General features: G+C 51.2%; 1 protein-coding gene across 1 annotated transcript in view; it reads left to right on the top strand.

Annotated features, from left to right (window-relative positions):
• The window catches only part of SORL1 (sortilin related receptor 1), a 48,282-nt gene that overhangs the window by 8,032 nt on the left and 15,028 nt on the right, over nucleotides 1-25,222 (top strand). The window contains exons 9-32 of the mRNA XM_069876456.1: nucleotides 50-167; nucleotides 704-777; nucleotides 3,159-3,247; nucleotides 3,359-3,537; nucleotides 4,973-5,159; nucleotides 6,054-6,182; nucleotides 6,371-6,456; nucleotides 8,263-8,435; nucleotides 9,170-9,301; nucleotides 10,247-10,338; nucleotides 11,006-11,252; nucleotides 11,846-11,984; nucleotides 12,656-12,829; nucleotides 13,006-13,119; nucleotides 14,789-14,911; nucleotides 15,514-15,633; nucleotides 18,202-18,327; nucleotides 18,938-19,045; nucleotides 19,481-19,612; nucleotides 19,835-19,966; nucleotides 20,595-20,729; nucleotides 21,088-21,243; nucleotides 22,279-22,428; nucleotides 23,007-23,135. Coding sequence (XP_069732557.1) covers nucleotides 50-167; nucleotides 704-777; nucleotides 3,159-3,247; nucleotides 3,359-3,537; nucleotides 4,973-5,159; nucleotides 6,054-6,182; nucleotides 6,371-6,456; nucleotides 8,263-8,435; nucleotides 9,170-9,301; nucleotides 10,247-10,338; nucleotides 11,006-11,252; nucleotides 11,846-11,984; nucleotides 12,656-12,829; nucleotides 13,006-13,119; nucleotides 14,789-14,911; nucleotides 15,514-15,633; nucleotides 18,202-18,327; nucleotides 18,938-19,045; nucleotides 19,481-19,612; nucleotides 19,835-19,966; nucleotides 20,595-20,729; nucleotides 21,088-21,243; nucleotides 22,279-22,428; nucleotides 23,007-23,135 — 3,244 coding nt within the window. The remainder of the gene's footprint in view (nucleotides 1-49; nucleotides 168-703; nucleotides 778-3,158; nucleotides 3,248-3,358; nucleotides 3,538-4,972; nucleotides 5,160-6,053; nucleotides 6,183-6,370; nucleotides 6,457-8,262; nucleotides 8,436-9,169; nucleotides 9,302-10,246; nucleotides 10,339-11,005; nucleotides 11,253-11,845; nucleotides 11,985-12,655; nucleotides 12,830-13,005; nucleotides 13,120-14,788; nucleotides 14,912-15,513; nucleotides 15,634-18,201; nucleotides 18,328-18,937; nucleotides 19,046-19,480; nucleotides 19,613-19,834; nucleotides 19,967-20,594; nucleotides 20,730-21,087; nucleotides 21,244-22,278; nucleotides 22,429-23,006; nucleotides 23,136-25,222) is intronic.

Below are 25,222 nucleotides of genomic sequence, written 5' to 3'. Positions count from 1 at the left end.
ATGAGGGCATGGAGCAAAGGTTTAATCCCGCTGTATTTTGCTTTTCCAGCTTTCTCAGGGCTGCTCTCTCCACTTGGCCCAGCGTCTGAGCCAGCTCCTTAATTTTCAGCTGCGTAGGATGCCCATTCTCTCCAAGGAGTCGGCGCCGGGACTGATCATTGCCACTGGTACCACCTCCTTTCCTGTGCGTTGTCAGGTTCTGAAGAACCTGGCAGCGTTTAGTTTGTGTATACAGGATACAGAAATACAGAGGAACCGTGCCTTTTGCCATTCCTTTATCTGCTGCAGCAATTACATTATGGGGACATTACAGTCCCCATACAGCAGATACAACGTGTAGCATGGTACAACTGCAGCATGGTGACATGAGAAACCTTGGCTGCTTTATTCTGATCCTCTTTCCTGCCGCTATCCTTGTGAAGGGATTCTGGAATATACAGAAATTCCTGTATATTTGTCTCAGTTTTTTACTGAAGAAAACACGCGTTTTGTTTGATTGTGTTTATAGCCATAGTTTTTTCCACAGCTGCTTTTAAAACCTATAATAGTCTTTAAAACACTTGCTTTTGAAGGAATTAGTTTATAGAGTGAAAAAATAGCTCCTCAGTCATCATTTTGCTCACAGATAAAAATAGTTTAGAGGTGTTTGGCTTTGCAATCGCTTTGCATTCCACAAAAGGAATGATTTCCCCTCTTCCCCTAGGCTCTGTTGGCAAGAACATGGCAAGGAAAACCAACGTGTATGTGTCGAGCAGCGCTGGAGCAAGGTGGAGAGAGGTAAGGCTGCTCTTTTGCTTGCTGGCTCAGCCAAGCCGTGGTGCAGCAGGGAGGATGCTGGCGGCAGCGTAGGTGAGCGTTATTCAGCTCTGGGGCATTAAAGGTGACCTCCAAATAGGTGTCCACGAGGGTGCTGAATGTCCTGTGAGACCAAGGCAAAAAGGACGTTAGATAAAGGAGCAGAAATGGGTTGGCATGGAGACGAAGCTCTTGGTGAAGGTGGTGTCTTCAAATGCAAGTGAGCTCCCTCTGTTTGACAGGCTGAGAGTTGGGATTGTTCAACCTGGAGAAGGGAAGACTCTGAGGAGACGTTAGAGCAGCTTCCAGTATGGAAAGGGGCTCCAGGAAAGCGGGGTACAGACTTTTTAGCAAGGCCTGTTGTGACAGGGCAAGGAATAATGGTTTTAAACTAAGAGGGAGGGGAGATTTAAACTGGATAGTAGGAAGCGATGCTTTGCTGTGAGGGTGGGGAGGCCCTGGCCCTGGTTGCCCAGAGCAGTGGCGGCTGCCCCATCCCTGGAGGTGTTCAAGGCCAGGTTGGATGGGGCTTGGAGCAACCTGATCCAGTGGGAGGTGTCCCTGCCCATGGCAGGGGTTTTGAGGTCCCTTCCAACCCATTCTATGATTCTATTTCTTCTTTTCAACTGGCAGGGCTTGTCCCCAGCGTGGGTCATCTGGCCCCATTTAGATGGGACTGACAGGCAGGACTTTGCATGTGAGGGTGTCTGGAGAGGCTCTGGCATCTTCCAGCAAAATGGGCTGTTGCCCTTGGTTTATGGGGAGTTTGATGCTGTGGGTGTTCTGGTCTGCGGCAGTACCTGTGGTCCTCCTGCGTGTTCTGCCACGAGTGTAATATGCTATTTCAACATCTGCAAGCTATTTAATCCTGGGAACTAAACGGCCTCCCTTTTCCTCCCGTAAGTGCTGTGCATTCTGGGTTGGTGTCTGGCAGCTGCCGCAGCGGTGGGGACACGCCACAGGTCTGGCTGCTGCCAAAGCCGGCCGTGGTTCAGCCCCGGCGCCACTGGAATTTGGCTGGGAAGTGGCCCTGGGAACCAGCAGCTTCTCCCTGCAGGAGCCTTGCAGGAAGACAGGAGTGCTTACAGATGGGGAGAGGTATCAAAGACCTTCAGTGTCAGCATCCCCTAGAATCATAGAATAGTTTCAGTTGGAAAAGACCTTTAAGATCATTGAGTCCAACCACCGATCCAGCCCTGCTAAGCCTGCCACCAGACCATGTCCCCAAGTACAACATCTACTCGTCTTTTAAACACCTCCAGGGATTGTGACTCAACCACCACCTGCTTAGGCAGCCCACTTCAATGCTTGACAACCTTTTCAGTAAAGAAATTTCTCCTAATGTCCAACCAAAATCTGCCCTGGTGCATCTTGAGGCCATTTCCCCTTGTCTTGTCACTGGTTACCGGGGAGAAAAGATCAACCCACACCTCGCAACAGTCTCCTTTGAGGAGGTTATGTGCAATTAAAACCTGCCACAGTTGATCCACGGTTAACACTGAGCTCCTGACTTGTTTGGGCCCTTTGTTTCACGAGCAGAGGTGCAGAATGACCCAGCACTGCAGTTCCTCGCTGAGGAGCAGTAACACAGCTCCTTCCCCTCGGCTTTGGCAAGCAGCAGGCTGGGAGGCTCATTGCTCTCCTGAGCACTGGTGCGGTCTTACAGCACAGAAAAGAAAGAAACAGTGCGTGCAGTGCCCTGTGCAAGAACATCCCTGAGCACATTAGCGTAAGCTGTGAGCAGAGTCAGGCACAGACATGCTCGGTATTTTCACCCTGAGCTCCCCAGATGTGAAAGCAGAGGTGATTTTGTGCTGATGGTCACTGGGCAGAGCTGGAGATGAGCGTGAAATGCAGGTTTCTTTCTGTGGGATGGAGGTATGAACTGTCACCAGGTCTTGTCTTTGCACTGACGGCAACACTTCTCTCTGAGCATTCAAAAAAACCTACAGCCTGAAACCCAAAACTTATTTGCAGCCCTAGGAAGGAGAGGAGTCCTTGCTGAGCACTAGGAAAGCCTCACAGAGGTGACAGAGAGCTGCAGACTTGAGAGAGCAAGTGATGGGCTCTGTATAGTGTCACTTCATTGATTCTTTCCCTGTGCATGGCACAGGAGGAGTAGAGTCCAGGGCACAGTGTGGCTCTTCAGCACAGCTCTGCACTGAGGGAAAACAGTCTTGCTGCTCTCAACAGCCACTGTTGGCCCATAAACATTGGTGCCTCCAGGTACTCAGCTTGGCCAAGGTGAACTGAAGCGTTAGCTTGGGTCAGGCAGCATCTCTGATGAAGCACGCTTTGCCACCAAGCTTTTCCCTTAATTCAGCACAGCTCTCGGGCACCACTCGGCACCGTTTCTCTTCCAGGCGCTGTCTGGACCCCACTACTACACCTGGGGTGACCACGGTGGCATTCTCGTGGCCATCGCACAAGGCACCGAGACCGACCAGCTCAAGTAAGTGGTAGGCAGGGGGATCACCTCTGGTACTCGGGCTGGAGCTGGGATGGAGTGTCCTACAGCAGTCTGGACCTCCCCCTGGCAGCTCTCCTAATCCTCCTCCTGCAGGTACAGCACAAACGAAGGGGAAACCTGGAAAACATTCACTTTCTCTGAGAAGCCGGTGTTTGTGTACGGCCTGCTTACTGAGCCAGGGGAGAAAAGCACCATCTTCACTATCTTCGGCTCGTACAAAGAGAATGGCCACAGCTGGCTGATCCTGCAGATCAACACCACTGACGTGCTGGGTAAGGGGACGGGTGGCAGAGCCGTTGCTGACACTGGTTACGCTGGTGGGAGGGCTGCCTTGTGTCCACCCCTCAGCTTTGCTGGTTGTACACATCAATAAGCCCTTACCTCAAACCAGCCCTAGCCCGAGCACCCCTGTGGGTTCAATTCAGGTCTTGCCACACCATCTCTGCCAGATTGAGAATCATAGAATGATAGAATCACCAGGTTGGAAAAGACCCATTGGATCATCGAGTCCAACCATAAGAAGGAGAGTGAGGAAGTGACCTGAGAGAGGCTTTTGGAAGCCCAAAGCGACCTGGAGACCTAAGGCTATGAACCAAACTATCTAAGACTCTTAGAGCCCCACTGACAAGCAGGGTTAGTTGGGTGCCTAGATACAAATTGAGCACGGAGAAAAGCTTTGTTGCTCTTGCCCTCCACCCTTTTTTCCACCAGAGACCCCATGGAGATGCCCTCAAGTCCCATCAGCAGCAGGGCACCCTGTCCCTTGCGTCTCATATCTCCGTGGATGTCACTCCTGAAGGCATTTGCATCCCCTGTGCTCTCCCCGTACTCCTCGCACCTCGCTGAGGGATTTGTTGAAAAGGAAAAGGGGAAAAAAAAAAACCTTCTGAAGGCTTGTGCCTATGAATGTTTTATAACCCATTTCAGCTTTGATTGCAAGGCAGCATTTTAATCAAAGAGCAGTTAAACCCAGCAGAGGAATTTGCTTGACTAAAATTTATAACTGATTCCCTTGACGTTTTGTTAGAAACGGATCTGTTTGGTAACCAGAATGACTTCATCTAAATGAGAATTTACTGCAAATCCACTGTCACCGCGACGGAGCTGCTTCTTGCCTCTTGTCACCGAGTGCCACTGCACTCTGAGTTGGAGTGTTTTCTGCTCTGCCTTTTCTTTCAGGGCTTGAGCCTTGCAATTGGGGGAAACCCCTCGTTTCATGCCAGAAGGACAGGGCAGTGGGCACTATTGTGGTGCTTGGGTGGGAAACCGAGGCCCCCGGAGCACGTTGCGGGACATGATGCCATGCTTTGCATGTCCTGTCCCATCACAGATTGGCAGCTGTGACTGAGAGGCATGAGTAACTCACTATTAAATCCTTGGTCTGGATTGCAGCAAGGTCTGTGCCTCTAGGATGCAAGGGAATGGCAGGAAGATGCCAGGGGAGGATTAGGTTGGGCATTAGGAGAAGGTTCCTCCCCCAGAGGGTGGTGGAGCACTGGAACAGCTACCGGGGAAGCAGTCACAGCGCCAAACCTGACAATATTCTTCCAGAAGCATTTGTCCAACACCCTCAGCCCCACGGTGTGAGTGTTGGGGTGTCCTGTGCAGGGACAGGAGTTGGACTGGATGATCCTTGTGGGCCCCTTCCACCTCAGGATGTTCTCTGATTCTATGATTTCCTCACCCCAACCTTGTCACTTCTTTTAGGGGTCCCCTGCACAGAGAACGACTACAAACTGTGGTCACCCTCCGACGAGCGAGGCAATGAATGCTTACTGGGGCATAAAACTGTTTTCAAAAGGAGGACCCCTCATGCGACCTGCTTCAATGGGGAAGATTTTGACAGGCCTATCATGGTCTCCAACTGCTCTTGCACAAGGGAAGACTTTGAATGGTAAATACCAATTAATTTCTTTTAGTCTGCATTGTAAGTCTGAGATAGATATCTGTGACCAATCGCTCACAGTGAACAAACACCCAATTTACTTAGCTCTTTGTATCGCTGCTTGATTTTATAGCAGAGAGGAAACTAAATAGACTGCAAACATCCTTTCACTAATAACAGGGCATGAGACTTAATTAACATCTTTGGAGCCTTTCAGGAGCCTCTGAAAGGTTCTATAGAAGAGGGAAGTATTGTTAATCCATCACTTTCTTTGAAATGATGGCAGATAACTTCCCAGTACATGTAGGGATCCTCCTCTAAAAACCTTTGTGACCCTTTAGTGACAGGGATGCACCAGCCCTGCTGTATCATTTTATCTGCAGCTTGCACATCACTGACACTGTGTGGCTCTCGGGATCAGGAAACATGCTGTGGCAATATGATGCAAAGGTTTGTGGTTAGCAAGTGAACTGCTTTTCGGGGACTGGACTTTCCGCAGAGCTCACAGCCAGACTGCTCAAGTGCCTGGGACACATAGTTAAGGACAGGGGTCCAGACCTGTGTGTCTGGTGCCGAGACAGAGACTGAGTCTGGCACATCATGAGCAGAGTGGTAACAGGGCTAGTGGGATCCAATTCCTTCCTCAGAATAGCAGCCGTGGACTCCTTGCAAAATCAAATTGACATCACCTCTTCCGTGGCATTTTCCAAAGAACAGATGCACTGTAACTCCCCTTTTGCCAGCAGGAAGAGTCAGGAGATGGAGCAGTGACCTATGCCAGCAGAACAGGGGCTTGCAACCAGCTTCCAGGACACGCTGGCTCAGCTATGCCTTGCTGCCTCACCTGCCCTGGTAGTCTGCTCTTCTCCCCTCTCCTTCCTTACATCTTTCTTCTCCTTGCAGCGATTTTGGCTTTAAACTGAGCGATGACTTATCATTAGAAGTTTGCGTTCCTGACCCTGAATTTGCTGGGAAACCGTATGACCCGCCAGTCCCCTGCCCCATTGGCTCAACGTACAAGAGGACTCGAGGGTACGTGTTGTATTTGGGAGGAGAACCTGATTAAAAACGTCTCAGACAGCCCCAAACCCCTCCCACAAACAGCAGCTAACAGATTGCATGTTTGGACATAGGTTGCAACTAAGCTGCTCGTTCGAGCTGCTCGCAACGGCGTGTCAGGAATTTCCATGAACTAAACTGCTTTGCTGTATGTGTTGCAGCTACCGAAAGATCTCTGGGGACACTTGTACAGGAGGAGACATCGAGTCACGGCTTGAAGGGGAGCTGGTGCCATGCCCACTAGCTGGTGAGTATGTACAGGATTACTGTAGGCACAAGGGCTTCGTTCATAAAACTTTTGGCTGATTCCCAGAGGGCTCTCAGACAAAGCCTATGACACAGGAGCTGAAATGCCTCAGTCTGTTACAAATCCATCATCTCATCTCCTGTCCAGGGCCTGGAAAACTTCTGTGGGACCTGTCAGGTGCAGCTTCCATTGAAGCTGAAGGAGGCTGAAGCCCTCAGAGCAGCCTGCAGGCAGGAACCCTCTGATCCCGATCGCTTCCTTGCTACAGTGGGCTTGAACCCAACCAAAGAGACAAGAGTTAGATCAAAGAAACCCTTGAGAAGGTGCCACCCTGAGACAGGCTGCCCATGCTCAGTTGAAAAATGGCTTTTGGGGCTGGACCAGGACAGACACTGCCCTTCGGTCGTCACCCTTGTCCCCACTAGACTTTGCTTCCAATCTTATTTTCTCCTCTCAAGCGTACAAGGCACTGAAATGGTCTCATGCTCCTGTGCTGCCAAAGTTATTTGCATTCTGCTCATTACAGCTTTAATTTAATCTTCTGTCACGAGCTGCATGATTAGCATTCTGCTGCGCAGCAGCTTGAGAGTGAGCCTGAACCAGGGAAGAGGCTCCTCTAAGGGATCATAGAATGGTTTGGGTTCAAAGGCACTTAAAGATTACCCAGTTCCAACTGGGACACCTTCCACTGTGTCAGGTTCCTCAAAGCCCCATCCAACCTGGCCTTGAACACCTCCAGGGGTGGGGCAGCCACAACTTTTCTGGGCAACCTGAAAATCCTGCCTGGGTAAAGCACCTGAGCTGTGAGCAGAGCGAGCTGGAGCTGTACCCGAGCGGTGCCACAGGGCTGCAAAGCAGCCAACCCCACCAGTGTGAGGTTTCCCACACCAACCTAAGGCTTTTTAGGGTGAAAAGGTACTCAAGGTGCAAAACGGGCCCGCAGGTGCCTGGGGAAACATTCCTGCTACTGGGATTTGAGCCAAAGCCGTGCTTAGTTTTCCTCCTCATTCAGAGCCTGACACACTGTTCACCACTTGGAGCCTCTCAAGCTATTCGGAGAGCTGTGTTAGTCGTGCTGAGAAGGGCCCTGCTGATTGAAAAATAAACCTGCTGTCCCTACTAGGCTGGGTTTGAAGTGCCGTGTTCCCAGAGTGTTGGCTGGTCATCTTTAGATACGTGTTGGCTCGCACCATGGTAACACTTTCATGTACAGTATCTGTTTCCTATCTCTGTATAATCTCGTTAGGGATGCACAGCCAGAGTTACTTACTGACATTAGCTTTACTCATTAATAGCATTATTGGACTTTACCGGTAGTGTGCTTATGCCTGGGAGACTTTGTCCCAGCCCGGTATCCCATTACGCTCAATTCCGCACAAATTAGAAACAAAACCCACTCGGTGATGTTTACTGCGGTGCTGGTGTCCCCTGGGACTCACAGATTTACATCATTCCAACCTTTTTTATGAGAGTTTTGAGGAACAGGAGATCAGCATGTTGTTGCTAATGTGGGAAGGAAGGGGCCATGATAGATTTTACCAACCTTACCTCCCCCTTCAAGCTCTGGAACAAACAATGGCTGCAGTATGTTACCGGCTATGAGCGCACACGGGACTTGTTTAAGGCTATTAGCATGTTCTCATTAGCCAAATTCTACTGAGACAAAGGGCCTTTGCCTCCCTTACACTGAGGTGCTAAAACATCCAGTCAGGCATAAAGAAAAAAATACCTGGTGTTTTCTTTTTGCCCCTTGAGTAGCCTAAAACGCTCAGAGACATCTAAACAAGGCGCTCCCTGTTCTTACAGAGGAGAACGAGTTCATTCTCTACGCCACCCGCTACGCCATCCACCGCTACGACCTCACCTCCGGTGTCAGCGAGGAGCTGCCCCTGGCCGGGCTGCGAGGGGCTGTTGCTCTGGACTTCGACTACGACCATAACTGCTTGTACTGGGCCGATGTCACTCTTGACATTATCCAGGTGAGCTGGGGTGCGGGGAGGCCACTGTGATCATAGAATCATAGAATCACCAGGTTGGAAAAGACCCACCGGATCATCGAGTCCAACCATTGCTGTCAAATACTAAACCGTGTCCCTCAGCACCTCGTCCACCCATCCCTTAAACCCCTCCAGGGAAGATGACTCGACCCCCTCCCTGGGCAGCCTGTTCCAGTGCCCAGTGACCCTTTCCGTGAAAAATTTTTTCTCAATGTTCAGCATGAACCTCACTTTGCAGAGCTTGAGGCCATTCCCTCTCGTCCTGTCCCCTGTCTCTTGGGAGAAGAGCCCAGCTCCCTCCTCTCCACAACCTCCTTTCAGGTAGTTGGAGAGAGCAATGAGGTTTCCCCTCAGCCTCCTCTTCTCCAGGCTAAACACCCCCAGCTCTCTCAGACGCTCCTCTTGTTTTCCAGCCCCTTCCCCAGCTTTGTTGCTCTTTTCTGGACTCACTCCAGAGCCTCAACATCCTTCTTGTGGTGAGGAGTCCAGAACTGAACACAGGATTCGAGGAGCGGTCTCACCTGTGCTGCTGCCCCTCTCATCGCTGCCTTGCACCTGGAGCAGGCATTGCATGCACACTCTGAAATACAAATGTTTATTCTGGGTTCTCCTCCTCTCCGAGCTGTCTGTTCCAGCTTGCCTCACATGCCTGACCGTGCTCACCTTGAGCCTGCGGAAGTCCCTTGTCTTTTACTGCGATCTGTTTTTCTTTGCAGCGGCTTTGTCTCAACGGCAGCTCTGGGCAAGAAATAATCATAAGCACTGGGCTGGAAACAGTGGAAGCTTTGGCCTTTGAACCTCTCAGTCGGTTGCTGTATTGGGTTAACGCCGGAATTGCCAAAATTGAGGTACAGCTATGCCCACCCAAGCTACAAGGAGGTGATTTTTGTCCACTGAGCCCCACGTTGGCTGCTGCCCTGAAGTCTCATTGCTGGTGGGGTATTACTGAACACTGACCCTTGTCCCGGTGCCATTTTATTGATTCTGAATGCAAATAGTGTATAGAATCGTAGAATCATTTGGTTGGAAACGACCTTTGAGATCATCGAGTCCAACTGTACCTGTCCACTGCTAAACCAGCAACCTGAGCACCTCATCTACCCATCTTTTAAACCTCTTCCAGGGTTGGTGACTCAACCACTGTCCTGGCAGCCGTTCCAGTGCCTGAGAACCCTTTCAGTGAAGAAATCTTTCCTCATATCCAACCTAAACCTCCCCCGTTGCAACTTGATGCCATTTCCTCTCGTCCTATCGCTTGTTACTTGGGACAAGAGCCCAGCACCCACTTCACCACAACCTCATTTCAGGGAGCTGTAGAGAGTGATGAGGTCTCCCCTCAACTTCTTTTTCTCTAAAATAAACAAATCCAGATCCCTCAGCTGCTCCTAGAACCTCTGGGCTCCAGCCCCTTCACCATCTCCATTGCCCTCCGTGATGGTGTGATTATAGACATCACTGTGCACTTAATCCAAGGTCAGTTTGCGAGGCCGAATTGCACAACAGAAATTGGGGGAAAAAGGCAACATCCTTGCACCGTACACACAGCCAGCATGGGATACAGTCAGAGCTCTGCGGCAGCCGGCTGCTCACTCCAGTACACAGAAAGTCAATAAATAAATAGACCTATCTCTCCTCTTTTATCACCTGCCTCATAGTAACCTCTCCCTATGCCCACAGCAGCTCTTTGGTTAGGGAACAGTAATTAGGCATCATGGATTTCATGTAACTAAGTGATCGCTCTCCGTGTTGCCTGCAGTTAAAAACCCCCCTCCTGGTTTTGGTTGTGACTCTAGGTTGCCAATCCAGATGGAGACCTGCGACTCACCGTCCTCAATTCCTCAATACTCGAACGGCCCAGAGCCCTCGCCCTGGTTCCCCGAGACGGGTAAGAAAGAAAGCATCTCAGAGATTTTGGGGGTTTCTTATTCCCCAGGGAAGCTGTGCTGCTCTCGCCCCTCCTGCATCGCCACATTTGTAAGAGGGAGCATGAGGGAGAATGCTGAATGAGAAGCTTTGCGAGGCTCAGCCCTAAAGGGCACCAGCCACCTCAGAGCAGAGCTCACAAAGTGTTTTTCTTCTCCATTCCATTGAACTGCTCTTTCCCTACCCGTACATATCCACTCATGAATAACTTTTCCTGCCAGTTAAACTGGTCTGGTCAGTGGGGGAAGCTGCAGTGATGCGTGAGAAACTGAGCTGCGCTTAAATTCGAGAGCCGAGTGCAGGTTATGTCTCTCTGAGTACGGTTTTACCGCAGCTGCTGTGCTGCAAATGTAGCACTGACAAACCTCAGCTGTCTTTAGCCGTACACACTAAAGCAAAGCAGCTCAGTACGAGGTAACCTCCAGCTGCACTCGCACCACTGAACCCGCGGCTCAATAAAGCCTCTCTGATGCTTGTAGATGTGCTGGTGATGTTCATTAGAATTGCAAAGAGCTCCCTTTCCTTGTCTTGCAAGAAACATGTAAAGCATTCAAGCCTCTGCTTCCTAAGCAGTTTCCTTTTCATGAGCTGTTTTGTTATGGTTTTGTCTCCTCTCTGCTTGTTGTCAGGTTGATGTTCTGGACAGACTGGGGAGACTCCAGAGCTGGCATTTACAGAAGCGACATGGATGGGTCATCGGCCAGGTGCATCGTTTCGGAGGGCGTGCGGTGGCCAAATGGCATTTCTGTGGATGACCACTGGATCTACTGGACCGAAGCCTACATGGACAGGATCGAGAGGGTTGATTTCAATGGGCTGCGGAGATCTGTGATCCTGGACAGCCTCCCTCACCCCTACGCTATTGCTGTATTTAAGGTGTGTATGTGGCGGCTCGTTTCCCATCATATACATTTCCAAAGCAACACGCTCAGAGCTTCTTGCACATATGGGGTGGTCAGTGGAAGAGCACTGAGCATGCTGGATTCAGAGGGTAGGATTCAGAGGCTCTGCTTCTGCTCCTGGCACGTTCCCACGCACCCCTGAATTGAGCAAGCAGGTGCAGTTGAAACTAGGATCAGCATCCAGAAGATGTGCATGCAGGTTCCCAAGCAGCTGCACTGCATTGTCTTCTCCAGATCACTTGTTGCTCAGCAGATGTTGCTGCTGCTTCCATTCCTGCTCAAATCCCAGCTCAGATCTTTCTCATCTTCCTCCCTTTGGGTTGGGGAGACTTTGCTCTCTCGATTGCCCCGTGCATCCAGGTGTTTCGAGTGGCTTAGTGCAGGTAACCGCTGATGAGCACAGTGCTCCTTGCACAAAGAAGCCTCATCCCTGGAGGTGTTCAGGGCTGGGTTGGATGAGGCTTCAAGCAACCTGATCCAGTGGGAGGTGTCCCTGCCCGGGGCAGGGGTGTGGAAACTTGGATGGGCGTTACATTCCTTTCCAACGCAAACTATTCTATGATTTAGAATGAAATCTACTGGAACGACTGGTCACAGCTGAGTATTTTCAGAGCATCCAAAACCAGTGGCTCAAGAATGGAGATCTTAGTTGGCCGATTAAATGGGATCATGGATATGAAAATCTTTTACAGAGGAAAAACAACAGGTAATTGCATGGCTGTGCAGATGATCTTTCCTGCAGTTTGGAGATGTGTTTGCCCCTCTTTTCCTTGGGTTCCCAGGCCACCAGGCCATTGCGGCTCACACTTCATGAGCCCTAATACGCGTCCCCGTTCCTGTAGGGTTTGAAGCACTCGGGCGCTGTTGTAAGGAATGTATTTTGTTCCTGGTGTGCCCGACTTCTTGGCTGCCAGGAGGGACACTCCCCATCAGGGAGGGCACTCAGCTCTCGTGGCATCTCATGGTTGATGTCATAGGGCACAACCTTTCCATGCAAAGGGCTGTATGAGCCAAAACCAATGTAGGGTCTCAGAGCTGCACCAGCTTTGTCCTCCACTCACTCATCTGTTTGGGCTACAATAAGGTAGCGGTGGCCCCTGTGTGATGTTTGCGCTGAAGGGATTGGCTTCAGTTTCAGATGGGTGTAGCCCATCAGAGGATTTCACCAGTCAGCAGCCTGCAAGAGACTGGGAGGACCTTTATGGCCCCTGATCTCCCTGGAGCAGATGGCTCTGTGCACTTCTACGGCTCTCAGCGCTGCAGAGCTGGCTCCTAACTGTGGGTCTGACCCCAAAGCCTGAGTTGGCAATTGGGCTTCATGCCCATCTCCAACCCTCTGTCCTGACAATGTCCCTTTCCTCTCTCCTCTCACACTAGGGCAGAACGCCTGCATCACCAAGCCCTGCAACCTGCTCTGCCTGCCCAAGTCAAACAACGGCAGGAGCTGCAAGTGCCCCGAGGGGGTGTCCAGCACCATGCTGCCCACAGGGGAGGTGAAGTGCGACTGTCCTCATGGCTACGTCATGAAGAACAACACTTGCATAAAGGAAGGTAAACCCACGCTCACTTCTTGCTGCTGATTTGTATTGAGAGGCAGCTTCTGCCCTTGTAAGAGGTCAGCTCAACCTTTCCACCGCTCTTTGAGCGAGGAGGAGTATGATCTTGTCTTCTCAAAGCGCAGCGTCATGCCTCATGCCAGCTTGATTTTGTTTTGCCTTTTGCATCAGAAAACACGTGTCTGCCGAACCAGTACAGATGCTTCAATGGAAACTGCATAAACAGCATTTGGCAGTGTGACAACGATAACGACTGCGGGGACATGAGCGATGAGAAGAACTGCCGTAAGTGTCCTGCGGTGGCATTTGCCTGGCCAAATTTAGATGGCTGCTGCGTCGGCATTGCACCTGAGCTGATGCTCTGCGCTTCCTTCAGAGCCTCTTGGGGTGGAATATTCATGTCCTCTTCAGGCAGACAGCCAAAGTTGTCAGATGAGTTGTGTCTTGCAAGGGCCAGTATGTCCCCTTTGACCAGGTCAGTGTCTAAAACTCGGTGATGCCCACTCTCCTATGAGGGTGCATTAGTCTCTTGCAGTAATTGTCTTCTGAGACACTGGTGAGACCGCTCCTCGAATCCTGTGTTCAGTTCTGGGCCCCTCACCACAAGAAGGATGTTGAGGCTCTGGAGCGAGTCTAGAGAAGAGCAACGAAGCTGGTGAAGGGGCTGGAGAACAGGCCTTATGAGGAACGGCTGAGAGAGCTGGGGGTGTTTAGCCTGGAGAAGAGGAGGCTGAGGGGAGACCTCATTGCTCTCTCCAACTACCTGAAAGGAGGTTGTGGAGAGGAGGGAGCTGGGCCCTTCTCCCAAGTGACAGGGGACAGGAAGAGAGGGAATGTCCTCAAGCTCCACCAGGGGAGGTTTAGGCTGAACATCAGGAAAAAATTTTTCATGGAAAGGGTCATTGGGCACTGGCAGAGGCTGCCCAGGGAGGAGGTTGAGTCACCTTCCCTGGAGGTGTTTAAGGGATGGGTGGACAAGGTGCTGAGGGACATCGTTTAGTGATTGATAGGAATGATTGGATTTGATGATCTGGTGGGTCTTTTCCAACCTGGTGATTCTATGATTCTATAATTGAGGCCACAGCCATGCTGAGGAAAAGAGGGCACACAGAAGATGACTTTCTGTCTTCATCATGCAGACATGGGGCTCTTGTTGAACTAATAAGTCGAATTCACACATTAAAGATGAAGGTCACCTTTTTGAGTAGAATTAGGGGCTGCCAGTGCATGCAGGAGGGGCAGACATAATTTTACAAGGCTTTGCAGAGCCTGAAGGGTATGGAATCATGCGCTATGGAAAAAGAGTCAGGTTTGAAGTTAGGAATTGGTGGAGGAATAGGTGTTCGTGGAGAGATGCCATTATGCCCATTTTATAGAATCATAGAATAGTTAGTGTTGGAAGGGATTAAGAGCTTTATACTGATAAAGAGCTTATTTTCCTACCAACATTGAGATGCCAGTGAGCAGAGTCCTGAGTTTGAGTTGGTTGCCTGGCTCTGGGTGAGGGGAAGCCTCTGTGGTTCCCCATTCCTCTGCATGGCTTCACCAGGGGGTCACCAGTTCAGCACAGGACTAGTTAGTAATGCTCATACCCTGCTTTTCCCCTTCTTGGGCTGCCCTGCCTTCACCCACCACCTCAATTTCAAGTTCCCTTTGTGGAGAGCAGGCAGCTCTACACCCTCAGCTTCCCTGCTCCGTGGCTGAGAGGCACTGCCCCTGGCTTGCGAGTGGCTTCAATCCTGGTCCCCAGACCAACAGCTAACCCCTCTCTGCTCTGATTTATGCAGAACTCCTAGTAGTGACGTTAAAACACAAGAACAGTAACTCAGGCTGCAATGAGCCAAGCTTACAGGGTGCTGTCTCTCTCCCCTCAGTTTCCTGCATGAAGTGCAGCAGGAACCGTTGTCTAACCTTAACCTCAACCTCCTTCTCCTCCTCCTCTCCACCGAATTAGCCACCACCGTGTGCGACACCGAGAACCAGTTCCGCTGCCAGGGCTCGGGGACCTGCATCCCGCTGTCCTACAAATGTGACCTGGAGGATGACTGCGGAGATAACAGTGATGAAAGTCACTGTGGTGAGTGCCCTCCCTCGAAACTCCTCCCCTGTCCCTTTGCAAGGATGGAAACCCAGCAGCATTGCAGAGCTTGTACACATGGTAGGGCAAGAGAGTGCTTTGCCAGGTCTCCCTGTTTATCCTGGCTACCAGCCACCTCCTATCATTTAAAAAGTAGTGGGAGATGAGGAACAGGAGACGAGCAAGGCCGTGTGCTGGTTCTCCCCCTCGCTGTGGTCTGGCAGGGGGGCTTCTGTGCCGTTATCATTAGATACTTCTGGGATCCAAAGCCAAACATTTGGTAGAGATTATGAGCTGACCTTGGGCAGCTGCGCAGCGAGCGTGGCTTGCTCAGTGTTGCCAGATTTGCAGCCATCCAGCTCCAGCCTGGCTGATTTGGAGAGGCTGGGAGGTTGAACTTAGCTAAATGCTGAGGCTGTTGGTTGTTCAGGGCTAGGGACAAGGCAGGGACTCATGTTTTCAAGTCAAGTCTGCTTTGCAGGCTGCGTAGGCAGGTCCCTCTGAGATACCAGCCTCCTGCCCACGGTCAATAACCCACGTGAAGCTTTCCTCCTCCTCTCCCCTGCCCCGACAGCATCTGAACAGTGTGTGCCTGTTTGCAGAGGCTCACCAGTGTCGAAATGATGAGTTCAGCTGCAGCTCAGGGATGTGCATTCGTCTTTCCTGGATGTGTGATGGTGATAACGATTGCAGGGACTGGTCCGATGAAGCAAACTGCACCGGTAAGCACTTTGTTGCGATCAGTAACCTTCTGTTGCAAACATCGCTCACAGCCTCAGGCATTGCAAGACATCAGCCAATGTCTTGTGCCTCAGTTTCCCTGTTCCTCAACTCCGGGGAGGTATAATGCTCCAAAAGCAAAGAGTTTCTTTCCTCCAGTGCCTTCAACAGGCATTACGGTACATTGTGAATTTGCTGAGAGCTTTGTGATGCTCTTGCAGTGATCCAGCTTTGATTTTTACTTGCAAGATTGCAGTGGCCATGGGGCCATCCACCTTCTGCATGCCAGCTGGTGATGGCCATGCCCTTGAAGTTTTCTTGCTGTTAAATATGTGGCAGAAAACAGGTTCTTGGCATCTTCTCCACAATTAATTGATATGGAGGAGAGGCAGATTTAGGCTGCTCTTCTATCAGCTTCACTTTCCTCCATGGTTTTGGAAATCTAGAGGGTGTCATGAACATGGAGTCACACCTAGAAGATTTGCTCTTGTTTTTTACTTACAACTCAAATTGGTACAACGTGGTTGCCAGAAATGGTATTGTTAGTTTACACCTCTCATGCAGTAAGTCCTACACCCATGCTGTAGGATGGGGCTGGAGAACAGGGTTTCTGGGAGCAGCTGAGGGACCTGGGGCTGTTCAGCCTGGAGAAGAGGAGGTTGAGGGGAGACCTCATTGCTCTGCATCTCCGAGAAAGGAGGTTGTGGTGAGGTGAATGCTGCTCTCTTCTCCCAAGGAACTAGTGATGGGATAAGAGAAAATGGCCTCGAGTTGCACCAGGGAAGGTTTAGATTGGATATTAGGAAATATTTCTTTACTGAAAGAGCAGTGAAGCCCTGGCAGAGGCTACCTGGGGCAGTGGTGGTGTCTCCGTCCCTGGAAGGGTTCAAGAAGTGTGTAGCTGTGGCACTTCAGGACATGGCTTAGTAGACACAGTGGGATTGGGCTGGTGGTTGGACTGGATGATCTTAGAGATTTTTTCTAACCTTATTGATTCTGTGATTTGCCACGCCCTGAGGATGTGGGGTTGATAATGTGGCACTGGGGATCCTGGTCATTAGTATTCCAAGTACATGGCTATTCAGGGTTTAATTTATATTGGTATCACTTATCTTGCGTATGAGTTTCTGCAGAGAGAATTACTACAGGAGAGGAACCTACTTCAAAAAGCATATTGAGTTTGTTAAGCCTGAAGTTGAAATTATCTAAGAGGATCCCAATTATTTGAGAAACATTTCATCTGACTTCGCTGGCTGCATTTATTGCTCTTATCTAAAATAATTACATTTCACAGTGAATGCCTAATAGAATATTACTGCCGCAAGATTGTTGTATTTTGAAATATCTGCAAGTGCCTGTCACTTGCTAACCTAGAACTCAGTAGCATGCAATTTAATTAAGTTGAACATTGCTTTTCTTCCCAATAACGATGAGTGCTTTCCTGGTTGAACAGCAGTATTTGTCTCTAAAGTGACAACACAGACCAGGCTTCAACCAGGAGAGCCTGCAAGCGCATATTTTTGTGACAGGAGCCTAAGGAAAGCCAGGTCCTGACTCTCTTGGGAAGCCCAAGAGGAGTTGTATTTCTAATTTGCTTTGGCAATGTTGAAGAGCCTTGCCTGCCTTAATTAAATGCAGTCTGAGTTGGTTCTGCCCTAACCTGAGGCATGGTTGGACTCGATGATCTCAAAGGTCTTTTCCAACCAACCATTTCTATGATTCCATGATCTTGCCGCTGCACTAAGGCTTGCTTGCTCGCTGTGGTGTTTCTTGCTACCTCCAGTAAGAGGCCACCACTGTCACCAAGGACCGAGGTCAAAGTGAAAGAGACTCCTGACTTTGGGAGAGCTTTGGAAGGTCTCGCTAGCCTCCAAAAGCCATCCTTGCAGCACAGCAGACTTGTAAGCAAGCAGAGCATGGAGAAGAAAAGACTCTTCCAGAGAAGAGCAACGAAGCTGCTGAAGGGGCTGGAGAACAGGCCTTATGAGGAGCAGCTGAGAGAGCTGGGGGTGTTTAGCCTGGAGAAGAAGAAGCTGAGGGGAGACCTCATTGCTCTCTACAACTCCCTGAAAGGAGGTTGTGGAAAGGAGGGAGCTGGGCTCTTCTCCCAAGTGACGGGGCAGGACGAGAGGGAACAGCCTCAAGCTCCACCAGGGGGAGGTTTAGGCTTGACATTAGGAAAAAAAAATTTCATGTAAAGGGTCATTGGACACTGGCAGAGGCTGCCCAGGGAGGGGGTTGAGTCACGTTCCCTGGAGGTGTTTAAGGGACGGGTGGACGAGGTGCTGAGGGACATGGTTTAGTGATTGATGGAAATGGTTGGACTCGATGATCCGGTGGGTCTCTTCCAACCTGGTAATTCTATGATTCTATGATTCTGTGATTCTATGGTGTGACCTAGGGAGAGCCTTGACTCCCAGCAACCTCTTGCTTGGTGTCCACTCATGCTCAATGCTGGGACCCACCACGGCGTGATGTCCTGCTGCAGGTGGAGGGAGCAGGAGTGCATGGCAGCAGGGCCCGACTCCATGCCCCTGGCACTCAGACGCTCCTCCCCGGCTCTGTTTCAGCAGTATTTCACACCTGCGAGGCCTCCAGCTTCCAGTGCCAGAACGGCCACTGCATCCCCCAGCGCTGGGCCTGCGATGGAGACGCTGATTGCCAGGACGGTTCTGACGAGGACCCAGCCAACTGCGGTAACACGAGATGCGTGGAGAGAGGGCTCGGCCACAGGGCGGGAGGGATTCCTACAAAGTAGCTGAGATAAGCCTGAGCGAAGTCAGGAGGACAATTCCTATCCCTCCAGAAGCAGACAGACAGGGAGAAGGCTGTGCCGTGGCTCTTTGTGGATCAATAAAGCAGCTTTAAAAATCCCAGTTCAAAAAAAAAAAAAAACCCAAACCAAAAGGCTGAGAGAGTTGGGGTTGTTCAGCCTAGAGAAGAGAAGACTGCGGGGAGACCTTAGAGCAGCTTCCAGGGTTGAAAGGGCCTCCAGGAAAGCTGGGGAGGGGCTCTGGATCAGGGAGGTCAGGGACAGGATGAGGGGGAATGGTTTTAAGCCAATAGAGGGGAGATTGAGATGAGATCTTGGGGAGAAATGTTTTGCTGTGAGGGTGAGGAGGCCCTGGCCCAGGTTGCCCAGAGCAGGGGTGGCTGCCCCATCCCTGGAGGGGTTCAAGGCCAGGTTGGATGGGGCTTGGAGCGCCTGATGCAGTGGGAGGTGTCCCTGCCCATGGCAGGGGTGGAACTGGATGGGCTTTGAGGCCCTTTCTGGCCTAAACCATTCTGTGATTCTATTAATTTCAGAAAAAAAGTGCAACGGCTTCCAGTGCCTGAATGGCACTTGCATCCCAACCAGCAAACACTGCGACGGCATCAACGACTGCTCTGACGCCTCAGATGAGCAGCACTGTGGTGAGGACTGGGACCTTGGGAGCTGGTGGGGCCCTGTGAGGGCTGGCAGCCTTCACGGTCTACCAGAGGCTGTCGTACTTTGAGAAAAGCCCTGGTGAGATAATAGGAAAGGCTTTGTTAGCATTCACAAGCCCCCTGGGAAATCAAGCGGTCTGTGCGTGTCAGCAAAAGGGCTGTGACCAAGAGGGAGGATGCGCTGTCAGGAGCTGCATTCAGGGAGGTGACCAAATCCTTCCTGATGCCTGTGCCAATCCACTCGCACCCTGATGCGTTATCGGGTGAGGGCAGCCTGGTCAGGGACACAGCTCAAGCAATTTGTCTTAGAAACTTTTTGTAGGTTCTTGAAATGCAGCCGCTGAGCTCAGGTGTGTGCAGATCGCAATGGGTGGCATTCCTGGTGCCATCCCCTCTCTTCCTGACCTCCTGTTTCTCCAGAACCCCTGTGCACCCGCTACATGGATTTTGTGTGCAAGAACCGGCAGCAGTGCTTGTTCCACTCCATGGTGTGTGATGGCATCATCCAGTGTCGAGATGGATCAGATGAAGATGCTAACTATGCCGGCTGCTGTAAGTGTGAGATTATGTGAGGGAAGGGTGGATAGAGAATAAAACCAGAGGCATGGAGACTGCCTTCCCTGGGGTACCACAAAGCTGCCAGGTTTCCTAAGCGGTGGCTCTGGGCTTAGAAGTCCATGATTGCCTCTGAGCGTGCTGCTTCCTTCCTCCTCAATGACGAGCTTCTCCCAGGCCTTTATCTTTACACCAAACCTCTGCTGTCCATCCCTGCAGCCCAGGACCCCGAGTTCCACCGGACCTGCGACCAGTTCAGCTTTCAGTGCCAGAACGGCGTGTGCATCAGCCTGGTGTGGAAGTGCGATGGGATGGATGACTGTGGCGATTACTCTGATGAAGCAAACTGTGGTGAGCAGTACCTCAGGATCTCTCATCCCCATAGTTCCAGCCTCCTTTGAATTTCAGGAGCGCACTGAGTTTGTGTCACAGAAGAAGAGCGTCTTACCATGGGATCAGTCTCATTTTCCTCATATTGCTTGTAGGTAAACTGAAGCTTACTGAAAATCCGATATGGCTGGCACGTCTTGTGCTTGACTAAGTCATATGTGACCATATTTACTCCACAGACTCCCAGCCCAAAGTAGACAGGCGATTTTCAGCCAAATTCAATATTTACCACTGTTCCCTGGGTAGCTGAAGGAGCCGTACCCAGCCAGCCAGAGCAGCTGCATCTTCATTTGCAGGGTTTGCTTCTCTGCTTCAGGCTGTTCTGCCTCAATTTCACTGTCAGTTCTGAGATCGCAGGTGGTGTCTTGCCACGAAGCACGGAGAGAGAATAGTGGTGGCAGCAGGCTAGCAAGGGCTGTGAGGAATGGAGGAGAAGAAAAAGGACCCCTGCTTGTGCTCCTCAGGAGAACAGATAGGGTGATACTCTCTGGGCCACCCGTAGTGTCACCTGAGATGCTTCCACACCTCAGCCATGCTGGAGGCTGGTGAGATAATGCTGAGGCTCATGGGATTCTTCTCTCCTTCTTAGAAAACCCAACAGAGGCTCCAAACTGCTCCCGGTACTACCAGTTCCAGTGTGGGAACGGGCACTGCATCCCCAATCGGTGGAAATGCGATGGGGAAAATGACTGTGGGGACTGGTCCGATGAGAAGGAATGTGAGGGTAAGGACACACAGCGCTCTGCTCGCGTGAGCCCTGGCCTAGGCTGGGCTGGGGCATACTGAAGGACTGCTCTCAGCATCGCCTGCCTGCCTGCAGGGCTGCTTAGAACACCCTGCACCAGCCCCTGTGGCTCCAAAAATCCCCCGTGGGCTGTATGCACGCTCTCATGCATCTTCTTATTATGTGTTCTGTAAGATCTTGATTAGGAGCTGTGCAGACACAACACAGATGAAAATATTTGGCTTGTAATGTCTTTCCTGCTCCCTACTTCCCTCTGTTGATAGTTGGGAAGAGGCACAGCTTACAGCCCATACACAGGAGCAGCCTCCCAGGTCAGCTGTTGCTGCTGTATTTTTAGGTTCTCCTGTCCATCCCGTTACTACATCGATCCCACCGACGTGTTTACCAAATCACTTCCGTTGCAACAGTGGCGCCTGCATCATGAACAGCTGGGTCTGCGATGGCTACAAGGACTGCAACGACGGCTCCGACGAGGAAGCCTGCCCTACGTCACGTAAGCTTTTTTCTCTTCCTCATCCCTTTGTCCATAGAGTCACATCTGCAAGGAACATTGACCTCTCAGTCTCAGAGCCTTGCAGAATACAGGGTTAAATTACACCCTGGTGTAAAAGCCCATGTCTCTTCTCTCCCTGGGGTGAGACCTCCTTGCCACCAGCTGGGACACCGTTGCAGCTCCACGTGTAGGGCGGATTATTGCTACAGCAGGTCTCTGCTCAAATCATAGAATCAGAGAATCACCAGGTTGGAAAAGACCCACCGGATCATCGAGTCCAACCATTCCCATCAATCACTAACCCATGTCCCTCAGCGCCTCGTCCACCCGTCCCTTAAACTCATCCAGGGAAGGTGACTCAACCCCCTCCCTGGGCAGCCTCTGCCAGTGCCCAATCACCCTTTCCGTGAAAAATTTTTTCCTAATGTTCAGCCTAAACCTCCCTTGGCAGAGCTTGAGGCCATTCCCTCTCGTCCTGTCCCCTGTCCCTCCAGAGAAGAGCCCAGCTCCCTCCTCTCCACAACCTCCTTTCAGGTAGTTATAGAGAGCAATAAGGTCTCCCCTCAGCCTCCTCTTCTCCAGGCTAAACACCCCCAGCTCTCTCAGCCGCTCCTCATAAGGCCTGTTCTCCAGCCCCCTCACCAGCTTCGTAGCTCTTCTCTGGACTCTTCTCTCTCGTGTCTCAAACTGTCTAGGGGTGTGGGGAGCATGGATGGAGAGTGGCTTTCAACCTCAGATCTCTGCTATACATAATAGAGGGTTCTTTCTCTTTGTGGTCCTTGCTAAGAGCCTGGTGAGCCCTGAGCCCTGAGCCCTTGCAGGACATCATCCACTTCAAACCAGTTGCTTTTCCAGCCCTCTACAGTCAGGAGAGAGGATGGCTTAGGCATCATCCCAGCAGAAACCATGTATCTACCTGCTGGATGGGAAGAGGTTGCCATCTAGTGGAGTCGGGACCTGGAGACAGGTTTCAGTCCTTGCTGGTGGCAGCCTGGTCCTGCTCTGAGTGGTTTCCTCACCCACTGCTGTGTGCAGGACCCAACGTGACGGCCACCTCCCCTGCGCTCCCTGGCCGCTGCAGCAGGTTCGAGTTCGAGTGCCAGCAGCTGCACAAGTGCATCCCCAACTGGAAGCGATGTGATGGGCTGCGGGACTGCCAGGATGGCACGGATGAGCGGAACTGCCGTAAGTGTGGGGAAGGGAGAGCATCTCACCTGGCTCTTGCTGCTTATAGAATCATAGAATAACCAGGTTGGAAGAGACCCACTGGATCATCGAGTCCCACCATTCCTATCAAACACTAAACCATGTCCCTCAGCACCTCGTCCACCCGTCCCTTAAACCCCTCCAGGGAAGGTGACTCAACCCCCTCCCTGGGCAGCCTGTTGAGAAGCATTTTGTGAGGACAAGGGAGCCACAAAGGGGTTTTATTGCTGGTGAAATCCCTGCAGTAGATGCAGCAAAAAAAAAGAATAAAAAGCCCAAACAATCAGTCCCATTTTCATTAGAAGTCTAGTTGTTGTTTTCAGTGGGATAAGCTCCATGTTCTGATGCCAGCATGTGTGATGATGCCAGAAGATGCAGCCGGAATGAGGTAGCCCTAGGACTGACAGATTCTGCTGGGGCTCCATCCCTGACGTGCAGCAACCCCAGCACTGTGCCTGCTTTTGATGCTGCAGTGACACTGCCGGCCTTGCCACCAGCCAAGTGCTGGTGAGGGAACTTCCCTGCCTTGAGTCCTGAAACCGTTCTGCCTCTTTCAGCTACTCACAGCACCCTGTTGTGCCCCAATGGTTATAAATGTGAGGACGGAGAGGCCTGCATTATGGTGACAGAGCGCTGTGATGGATACCTGGACTGCTCAGACAGCAGCGACGAGAGGAACTGTACTGGTAAGCAGCAGCTTTCCCCCATTTCTTATGCCCTGCTCTGTGTTAGCACGCAGAGGTGTTCTCCTGGCTGTGTGACCTTTCAATCACAACACCCTAGATGTTGCTGCCTCTGTTTAGTTGTTCGACTTACCTCCTCGCCCATTTATAACCAGCTAAGACAACTTTCAGGCCAGGTTCTACACTGACAATTTGTCTTCCAGCAGCCTCAGACACAGAAAAACACAGAATCACGGAATGCTTTGGTTTGGAAGGGACCTTCACAGGTTATCCAGTGCAACCTCCTGCAGGGGCAGGGACGTCTTTAACCAGATCAGGCTGCTCAGAGCCCCATCCAACCTGACCTGGAATGTTTCCAGGGATGAGGCCCTCACCGCTCCCCTGGGCAACCTGTGCCAGTGTCTCACCACCCTCATTATAAAGAATTGCTTCCTAAAATCTCATCTCAATCTCCCCTTTTTCAGCCTAAAACTGTTGCCCCTCGTCCCTTACCTGCACTCCCTGACAAAGAGCCCTCCACCCCCAAGCTTGCAGGCAAACAGCTTTAGGATGGGTAGGAGCAAAGCTGCCAGCATGTTTTACATGGCCCAGAGGTGAAGCAATAGTCTCTGGCTCTGTCCTCCTTTGCAAGGTGACCCTGGGAGCTGTGGCACGTGCCCCGCCACCATCCCTAGTCCTCCCACCCTGGCCTTTGGTGGCCCCGCGGAGGCAAGCGGGACGTGCCCTGGGCAGATAACAGCGATCGATCGCTGTCTCTGGGCAGCCGTGAGGTTCAGCCGCTTTCCTGCTGAACTGCTTGCGGGGCTGAGCATCAATCAGGTTTTAGTTCTTTAATTAAATATTGATTGAGAGAGGCTAGCAGGTTCAGGGGAGGGGGAAAGAGCTGCCCGGCTGCTGTGCCAAGGGGAAACCATCTCTTTTTGCTCAGATAGCTTGTCCTGCCGTACCTGTCCACGGAGCTGTGTGCCTACTGGGTTTCATTTCCAGTTGGCACCAGATTTCGCAGTGCCTTTATGCCCTAAATGCCTCTCCCAAGGGCAGGAGGTGATTCAGCCACAGAGCTGTGTCAAGGGGATACCCAGACTCTTGCCTTGGTTACCAGCCCTCACTTGAGTCCTTGCGCCAAACACGCGATGTGATAAGGGAAACCTTACACAAAGGACACAAAGCAAAACCCCTGATGGCTCACAAGCACAGCACAGATTCACCACGCAAGTAAAAGAGTGACTTAACTTGCACTGCTCCGTTTGCACTCATACACTTCCAAAATGACGTTAAAGAGTATTTCGTTGACAGCTGTGCTTTATATTTCCTTGAGGGAAAGGGGGTGCTTGCATGATGCAGCATAAAGACAAATCGGGACATTTTGGGGAGAACTAAGAGCACCAGGGCTGTGTTCCTGCTTGGAACTGCCTTCTGTCAAGCCCACTCTTAGAATTGTGGAATTGTTAACGTTGGAAAAGACCTCTCAGATCATCCAGTCAGCCCAACAGCAGCATGCCTGCTAAACTATGTCCCTAAACACCCCATCTACCCATCTTTTAAATAACCCCAGGGATGGTGACTCCATCTCTTCCCTGGGCACCCTCTGCCAGAGCTTGACAATCCTTTTGGTGATGACATTTTTCCTAATATCCAATCTAAACCTTCCCTGGCACAACTTCAGGCTGTTTCCTCTTATCCTGTCCCTTGTTCCTTGGGAGCAGAGACCAGCTCCCACCTCACCACAACCACCTTTCCAGGAGCTGCAGAGAGTGAAGAAGTCTCCTCTCAGCCTTCTCCAAACTAAGCAGCCCCAGGTCCCTCAGCCGCTCCCAGAACCCCTGGGCTCCAGACCCTTCCCCAGCTCCATTCCCCATCTCTGGACGTGCTCCAGCCGCTCAATGTCTTCCTTGGAGTGAGGGGCCCAAAACCAAACCCAGGATTCGAGTCTGGAGGAAAATCCCTTCCACTCTTCTCCACTGATAAACCCCACGTAAATTACATATCTGATTAAAATGGTGAAAATATTCCTTTCAGTCCCATTACTGTTTCTGCCTCCGTGTGGTGTTTGTGCCGTGACCATAACTCCTATTTCTGTTCTGGGTAAA

The sequence above is a fragment of the Phaenicophaeus curvirostris genome, chromosome 25 (assembly GCF_032191515.1).
Source record: "Phaenicophaeus curvirostris isolate KB17595 chromosome 25, BPBGC_Pcur_1.0, whole genome shotgun sequence".
Taxonomy (NCBI): Eukaryota; Metazoa; Chordata; class Aves; order Cuculiformes; family Cuculidae; genus Phaenicophaeus; species Phaenicophaeus curvirostris.
Note: the sequence above shows the minus strand (reverse complement) of the source record. Positions and strands in the feature narration are given on the sequence as shown.